Source organism: Diadema antillarum, unplaced genomic scaffold (assembly GCF_040938485.1).
Source record: "Diadema antillarum isolate AM-2024a unplaced genomic scaffold, OU_Dant_1.0 scf00000032, whole genome shotgun sequence".
Lineage (NCBI taxonomy): Eukaryota > Metazoa > Echinodermata > Echinoidea > Diadematoida > Diadematidae > Diadema > Diadema antillarum.
Window position 1 is genome coordinate 2,088,695 of NW_027270921.1, and position 9,232 is coordinate 2,097,926.

The 9,232-nt window shown below is 38.9% G+C and overlaps 1 protein-coding gene across 1 annotated transcript; it reads left to right on the forward strand.

Annotated features, from left to right (window-relative positions):
* The first annotated feature begins 3,004 nt into the window (after positions 1-3,004).
* LOC139741955 (protein ABHD15-like) lies at positions 3,005-5,047 on the forward strand. Its single transcript, XM_071652525.1, has one exon. It carries the CDS (start codon positions 3,289-3,291, stop codon positions 4,702-4,704), a length of 1,416 nt encoding a protein of 471 aa, XP_071508626.1. The 5' UTR covers positions 3,005-3,288; the 3' UTR covers positions 4,705-5,047.
* Positions 5,048-9,232: the final 4,185 nt, after the last annotated feature.

A 9,232-nucleotide genomic window follows, 5' to 3' on the forward strand; every position in this document is an offset into this window, starting at 1 on the left:
AAATGTTTTCGTTATATTATCCTGCAAGGTTAATTTCATCTATTCAGTTGTACAAAACTGCTTTCCCAAGCCACCCTGTAGCTTTACATGGATTTGTACATCATGAAAATTCATGGAATTATCATTCATATGATTTACACAAATCAGCTTATATACCAATTAAATGCACTTATTTGCTTGGGGGAAAAAAACCAAACTTTTCGTCCTTGTTTTGTGCCAGTCGTAATACACTCAAGTAGGCCCCACAAATCCAGCTTTCAAGTAAATTTCTTCTTTCAAATATTTTTTTCTGATAATTTTGCTTTGACATCCTGTATTTGGTATGATTACTTGATAACATTTGTTGTATACTCTTGTTGCAAAAAATGACAATGTATTTTTGCAATGTGAATGTCCTTTTATTATTCTATAATGTTATAAGTTATGTAAGCATTATGTTATAGTTTGCTTCTTGCGACTAAAAACAAAATCACGAATGGAAGATTCGCAGGTGCGGATGTAATTCATTAGAAAAGAAGTATACACTTAAACCATTTCATATCCCTTTTCGAAACTTTTCGTACAGTATGAAATCTCCTGCCCACCACATAGCGTCACATAACTTCACCGCAGTCTTTTAAAAGCGATTTTATGAAATCTTTGTAGCTCATATTCCTAGGGCTCCATATACTCCTCTCCTTATATCAACAACCGATGCCGCAACACAATCAATACCTCTTCCCCCTCCCCATGTTTGCACTCGTTTCGTTTCCCCTTTTATAAACTATGACTGACCCAGTATACGTCATAAATCACTTTAGAATATTAAGACGACATTTCAGCGGAAAACTTTTTCGTGTTGTTCACCTGTATCCTATTCTTCATTACGAAGCCACAATTTCCTAATACGTCTTGAAACTGTGATGTTTGCACAGTATTTAATGATCTTTCCGAAATCGTAACTCGTAGGTATATACAAAAGAATATATTGAGATGGGAAATGATCTATTGCGATTTTGTTTGGTCTTTTTTCCCCATCGACCCCTACTTGTCTGCTATCATCAATTCCCGATTATGACGTACGAAAATAACCGACAGACCTAATGATAACGTCATTAATATCTGTTTGTGCGCGTACTCATGCTCATGCGTTATGTATGTGTTTGTGTGTGTGAGTGTCTGTGTGTGTGTGTGTGTGTGTGTGTGTGTGTGTGTGTGTATGTGTGTGTGTGTGTGTGTGTGTGTGTGCGTGCGTGTGTGTGCGTGCATAACGCGTGGTAGTGTTTTGCTTATTATGACGTCGTCAGTCTCGAGTGTCCTTATCATAGGCAAGGGCAACCTAATGGTATGAGGGACATAGTGTAATGACTGTATCATCATCAACTCTGTATGTAATTGTTTCCTCTTCGGATTGAAACTGCCCGGTTTTACGAAGTTTACGATATCCAACGGAGTCGGAATTATTAAATAGTAATGATGACGCGATTTTGTCATGTTCTCGGGGCATTATATTCAGTCTTTCTTCCTTATAGTGTAATAACATGCAACATCTATATCTCCCAAATTAAAGCCATGATTTGTATCGACCAGCGTCAATTTCTTGCTTTCTTTCTCTTTCTTTCGTTTTGTTCTTGTTTCTGTTTGTTTCTGTTTGTGGTTGAATTTTTCTAACTCATGGTGTTTCTGGATATTTTCGTTTTAAATCTAATGTTTCACTGTGAAAACAAAAGGACAAACCTTCTGCATATATAGGCTGAATGAATACCGGTAGATCGATAACACTTGTCATTGCTTGTACTTGTGAGTTTCATTCTTTAATAGAACCACATAAAATAGAACAGAAAAAATAGAAAATTAAATAAGATTCCATGAAGAAGAGTCTTAAGGAAATTAAGAGAGTAGATTGGGACAAGTCGATGCAATCTTATCAAATACATGGTGGTACCTCTACGGTTGAAAAGATATGTATTTTTTTTTTTTAATATATATTCCATGTAGAGGGACATGATGACCAGATATCGGCTTGTCTAGATTACTTTTATGGGTGCCGTACGTAACAATTAATTACTCTTTTTTCTCCATTCTTTTAACACGATGGCCGTAATGTGAAAGCACAGCGTAGTGATTAGAATTCCTGAAACCGAAACGTCGACGCTGCTTATTACACAGGAGTATTTAGTGTGAAGTTGATCTCTCGTGCAATGCGTGCATCTCTGTATAATGTTGATCGCGAGAAATGCGTGCGCGGTGGGCGCGCTCGCTATTGGATAAGAGTAGCTGTCGCCTTTAGTCATTGTGAGCGTCTGCTCTTACAACGCAGTCAGATGGCGCAAGTCGAACACGCTTCTAGTCGCCCTGGAAGCTTCTCAAGTAGACACTGACCGTCACACTACCTCTTCCACAATTGCATCAGAGCCGAGGGAGCCACGAAATGGACCACTCGCATCGTTCCTTACAAATTGTATGCATTCAGTGACTATTGTGAAGCAGGCGAGACCTTTAAAACCTCTCTTGATAAGCTGTCGCTACGGAGCGTGACTATAAATGTTCTGTTTGCTCTGCTTCAAACGTGCCACCGAACATTAAAATCGGAACGGCGCCGGGTAACTTCAATAAGAGCACGAGAACTATCATTCCTCAATTTCTGGAATGTTTCGTGGTCGAGTAAAATGCTGAGAGCCGAAATGGATTTCTAAATTGACGCACTGCTCGTGGCAATATAATTACGCGAATAGTCAATGTTGATTGTATCAGCGGAAATACCGATTAGAACCATAATGAATTCATGCTTCGCCCAGACTTCTGACATTTAACTCCGACGGGAATGCGATGCACTGACGCGTCCTCTAATGAATTCACACGTTAAACACCTGAATACATTTGTCTTGCTCTAATTTCCTCGTTCCGTCAGTATCAATTTACCACTTTTGATATGTTGAAACAAGGAAGACTTTGTTAACACAAATCTCTTCCTGGTAGCGGCGATGTGACATTTAGCATGTTTCTTTGCCGTACATATCGAGGCTTTTCTTTACTGTGTGCCCACGAGATATTGCAAAACTTGCTGTGAGTTTACGGAAGCGTAATCTGTAGACTTTTTCTTTTCTTTTTCGTTGGACATTATGCATCAGACAATGCCATATGTTGTTTTGAGGTGATACATATCTCTCGCTTTCGCTGAAGTCTTCGTTCGTCTCCAAAGGAACATTTTACATCGTGTGGCGTTTAGGGCCATGCCCTCTCTGCCACAGACGAATACGTGATTAAGGGACAAATTCGTGGCTGGCGCCGCGGTAAGCCGATTTATCGATGCAAGCTGTGCGGGCGTCCGCGGCAGCGTACTACTCGGAAGCCGTCGGGGCAATTATGAGTGTCGTCTTCCACGGAACGCCGTCGACGGAACTCGCCTATTCGCAGACAGACACTCTGTGCGCCAGCAACTGCGAAAGTCGACAAACTTGGTGCCTGCCAGATATGCAGGGCGGACCGAAGGAACCCAGCCCAGTCAACAGTGTTCCCCGCTCCTTCCTTACTCTCCTGGTCGAATGGCTGACGCTGTGCTGTACCCTCATGACGCTTTTTCTGCGCTGGTTCTGGCGATGCGGCACGCGGATGAAGGAGCCACCCCCTCTGCCGCATCTAAACTTCCGGTCCTCGTCACTCCTCAAGTATGTACTAAAGACCTGCCATGCCCTGCGTGAACCCTTTGTCCCTCTGAAATGGATTCGCTTTGGTCACCTCCACACTATTCTTGCGTGCATACTGTGTGATAGCACTGTGTGCTATCGTAGAGAAATACTACAGATGGCAGACGGCGGTATCGTCGCTCTAGACTGGGCAGACACACGTAGACTAAATGAAAAATGTAAGCCGAGGACCACCGTCAAGGGAATAGTCATTGTTTTGCCAAACATCACCGCAAGCTGGGGAGGAGTTGCTCGACTATGCCTAGACATCTGTCGCCATGGTTACGAACCAGTTGTTTTTCAACCACGAGGAACAAGTGGTCTCCCGTTGACAGCTCCCAAGATCCAAAGTCTTGGAGACACATCGGACCTTCGCGAGGTGGTGCGATACTTGAAATCGAAGTACACGTCTAGAAAACGTATTTGTGCCGTTGGTCTTGGATATGGTGGGAGCTTGCTGCTTTCTTATCTTGGAAATTACGGATCGTCATCGAAACTTTCAGCTGCGGTGTGCGTGTCACCGGTATATGATCTTCAATCGGCAATTCATGAAACGCCTGGTCCCTCCATACTCAATTGGATCGTGCTGCAATTACTGAAGTGGAGCTTCACAAGACACGTGAACGCAATGCCGCAAAAATTTGACCTCGACTCAGCGTTTTCCTGTAGAACGTTATCGGAGTGGCTCCAGACCGTTCACTGTCCCATGTACAAGCTAAAAGACTTGGACGAATACTGGGAACATAACGAACCCTTGCGAGAAGCAGACGAAATAGCCGTTCCTCTGCTCTGCATAAACTCACTGGACGACCCTTTCACCCGGAAGGGGAATATCCCATTTGACCTTTTCTCTACTATCCCGAACCTCCTTCTGGTGACAACGGAGAAAGGGGGCCACTGTGGCTTCTTTGGAAATTCTTTCTATCCCAATTCCTGGGCACACAATGTATCACTGGATTTTATCAGTGCCGTGTTACAATTTACAGACAACCTCACCAAGGAGAGGAATATTAGTGGGAGAATAAGAGTGGATTCGTAAACTCTTACGAGGGGACCAGTTACTCCTTGCTTTTCAATTCTTATTTCCATCACTTTTTGTTGTTGTTGTTTTACTTCCTTAAATGAATACCTGCTGATTATTGAGAGGAACTTACCGTTGGATTTGAAACCTTCATTTCGTTTCAGGATCTCGAAATCCTAGATAACACGTCTTAAAGAAATACCGTGTATGTTTCACGTGGTCCTTGTCGTCACCTGGCATGACTAGTATCGAGAGCAGTAATTAAATTGAAATATGAGATATTGAAATTGAATGACATGTTAAGTGTTATTTACAAAAATCAAAGTTCCCGTTCGTGTCTTCCTTCTTCTTTCTTCGCAAAGTGATGGAATAATTAACTATGTTTTGAAACATGATAATGATGCTCAGAATAGGTCGTTATTTAGAAGATAATGTTATTATTCTCTTCATATGTGTAGTATGATTATCAAGCTCTCAGTTTCGGGAAAAACATCAGTGCTTATTACAGGCCGGATATTTGGGTGTTTCTTGTTTTGTTTTGTTTTGTTTTGTTTTGTTTTGATTTTTTCAAGCATACATCAAGTCCACGGTTGAATTTCAACCATCCCTGATTAAAGATAACAATCCCCGTAGAAATCATGGGTATAGCCCCGAAGTGAACGAAATCATTATAATGCAGTACACGTATAGTCAAGATCTCGCAGAAACCTTAGTCTCTCTCTCTCTCTCTCACTCTTTGCCACGTTGATTGAGAAGCATTCAATTTGTGGATCGACAAAACAGGGTGATATGCCATTTCTGTGTCGGTGTAGAATTTCAGCTTCCAGTGCCATTTTCACCTCACGTTCTTTTGATGCTAATGGCAGTTCTCGGCTACAGCTTCACGGAAATTTGCAAGCGATAGGCATCGAAGGTGAATACAAGTTATTCGAACTTTACTCGAAATTCAGTTTTGAAGGAGGAAATCTGAAGTAGGAAATCAATCCCTCGTTGGATGAATATATAAAAAAATAACATGTTGTATGAAATGGCGTCAGTTTGGGTTTCATGGTAGTAAATTATCTTGCAAGCAATCCCCAAACGTGTACTACAAGTTCGTGCCGGACGTTTATCACGCCAATAGAGATAATGACTGTGTGATGTACCATGATTATAAAGAAAGTTGAGATGCAGCCGGTTTCATCTTGGATAGATTACAGTTTGTATTTGGAAAATTGAAGCTGCGCTCGGTTGACTGAGATAGAAAGTCCAAGATAGTGTCGCCTTCACGCTAGTGATGATTAATCATGGCAATAGAAAGAACTGGAGTGACACCTAAACTGTATGCGACTTGCGCCAAAAGCGGATTTTAACAATCAATCTGCAAAATTTAGAGATGATGATGAATTGCAGAAGGTATACGTGTACAATTGATACAATCCAGATATCTTTTAAAAGAAACATTCTAAGCATACTTGTTATGCGAGAAGTTCTCCGAATCCTCCTCTTATCTTAAGGGAATGAATGAATGAATGAAATAATCGTTTATTTCATTGTCTGTTTGTTTTTTATTCCTTAGTCAGTGTGTACTTTCATTACTTAATTGTGTGATCATTGTGTGATCATGAAATAAACACTTTGACTTAAATCTATGAAGACTAAGCACTGATTTCAAGATCGCAATAGAGCATGATTATGTTTTGTGCGCTTCTGCATTCAAGATATTTCTAACCATACTATTCTATATTTTCACATGATGCTAACTAACCATTATTAGGTGTTGTACATCATAATGACCCATATCAATGTCGGCTAAATTTAAATGGATGGTACAGTATTGGTGTAGATGAGAATTGGGCTTTTAACTTTACGTGAGATATCCAGAAAACACTTATGAAATAGTACAGAGCATACCATTTTAAGAGGAATTTAAAGTTTATTTGACGAAAATCGGGTTTAGAATGACTGAAACATCCAAAAATAAAGTAAAACAAAGCGATCGTAATAAAATGTGGGTCCCACACTTTATTAGAATCGCTCTTTTTTGGATATCTCAGCCATTTCAAAACCAATTTTAATCAAATAAACGTTGAATTCCTCATGGAATTACATGCTCTTGCATATTTCATATGAAGTTTCTCATTATCTTACCAAAAATGTTAGAAACCTGAAATTAGGTCTCAACCAAAACTATACGATCCCTTTAACGGTGTTATTTTGTGTGACAACGTCTGACAAAATAGCTTTTCTAGTGCTGATTTCATTGCAATATTCGTACTTTGATCATTTCATTAAATATATGAAAATACATTGTACACCGAATTATGCTGATATCTTTGCAGTGTTGTTTGTTTATGTTGAGTATACACTATTTTCAATCAACGAAGAGTAATACATGATAAAAATATAAATTTGACAATTCATATTGTTTAGTAATCTGTATGAAGTGCAAGTCATAAAGTACACAAAATATATCTACGAATGGTTATATGATGAGAAAACAATATATACAATGGTAGCAAAATAAAGAGAGTGATCTACTGTAGAGCGAGAATTGTGGGACGTGCATTGTAGATCACTCGAAAAGCAATGTGCCAAAAACACATATGATATATACAAAAATAATATATGTACCGTGTTCAAACTATCGTCATTCATTCAAGGCAAAGGCTGGTCGGTGCTTTCAGCATTTCCCATATTATATTGAAGCACATAATTCAGTCTCAGAGGCTAAGTCAAGTAGTTGTTCATCCCACTCCGACATGACGTCATAATCCACTTAAAGTTCTCATGCCCCCATTATCTGCCGATAGAACCTTGCTTATACAAGTACATTTATAGGACAGTTTGTCGTGCAACCCATTCGGAGAAAAGTCCTTATGCCAGCACACACACACCCACTCACGCGCGCCACACACACACACACACACACACACACACACATATATATAGATAGATATATATATTGTATATATATTGTGTATGTGTGTATGTACGTGTGGACAAGTGTGTGTGCACAAGAACCTTTGAAAAGGATTCTTGAGGTCAGTAAATGGGATGACCTTTGCACCAGAGCAGCTACTCTCGTGGAATAATGTAACAAGAATATCGTGGTTTTAATTGTCGCAGATCTTCTGCTTATATAAGAAAGGTGATATAAACAAGGTATTTTTTCTCTCTACTTAAGGTACTTTATGAATGGCTAATTTCAGTGGATCATAGAACAAGAATATATATTTTTAATAAACATATTATTATCCTTGTAAGCTTTTAAGCATGCCGAATAAACACGAATCCCAAGGGAATGGTAAGTGTTGTATTTCAACGACAGACAAGGCGATTTATCTATATCAAAATTATTATGGTCTATACACAATTACACATTATTTTCATTGTAGCTCTGATAGTGGGTCAAATTCTTGTGACCTGTATTTCTTTAGGTTTCTTTTATAACATGTATAACAGTAACATATTCCAAAAGAATAGAAGAACCCACGTAAAAGCAATGCTTGCGCGTGTGAAAATGATTGCCCTAAAATATAATGTGACATTTGTTTTGTGAATACGAAAAGTCTCACAATAGATGATAGTACACTGTTATTATTTCTGTTCAAGGAAATGCAGCGCCGATGGGGACTGTTGGTCACACATGATTTATTCTTGTTGTTCCACGTTAGAGTGAAGATAATAAATGATAGCGCAAAGTAATAACGGTTTCAAGAACAACAGCGATGACAACAACAACAACAACAGAACATTACTAACATACCGACATGTCGAAAGGTGCGTGTGTATATTTGCTTTTTCATGCTGTCACTGGTAGTCAATGACAACTTACAAAAACTCAGAAAAGTTATACCTATGTTCCTCTAAGTAAGGAGATATATTATTCGTGCAAACATTCTGACCGTCCCTGCTATCTCGCTCTCCTTCTCTCTCTCTCTTCTTATATACATACATACATACATACACACATACACACACACAGACACATACACACACACACACATACACACTCACACACACATATATATATATATGTATATATTCATGTATGATTTATATATATATGAACATATCTACATGTTTATATCTGTATGCATGTATAAAATACCATCCAATACACACCTGTGTGCGTGTGTGTGCGCACGTGCATGTGTATTTGTATTATATAAAATCTCATATATGCACGCGATGTTACACTCAGTGACGTGCATACTAACCTAAATTCTCATACACGAGATCTACCTGAGAATAATCTTCTATTCTGAGTGTTTATTCATCCTGTCGATCGCGCCCTGAATTTTCACTCGCACCTTTTAGGTTGATGACTCCAAGATATGTTGGTCGACTACAGTAACAGAAGGTTTACATAATTACATGAACTTTCAGTTCAATTCAGTTCAAATCAAATATTCATTTTTCATGTAAAATAATTCAAGGTAATATACATAATGCTTACATGAGTTAAGAATTTCTAGTCACACAAATTTCAATATAATAGTACATAATACAGTCATAATAAATTTGTCCTTACATTTCTATAAATGAACAGTTAAGCTGTTAA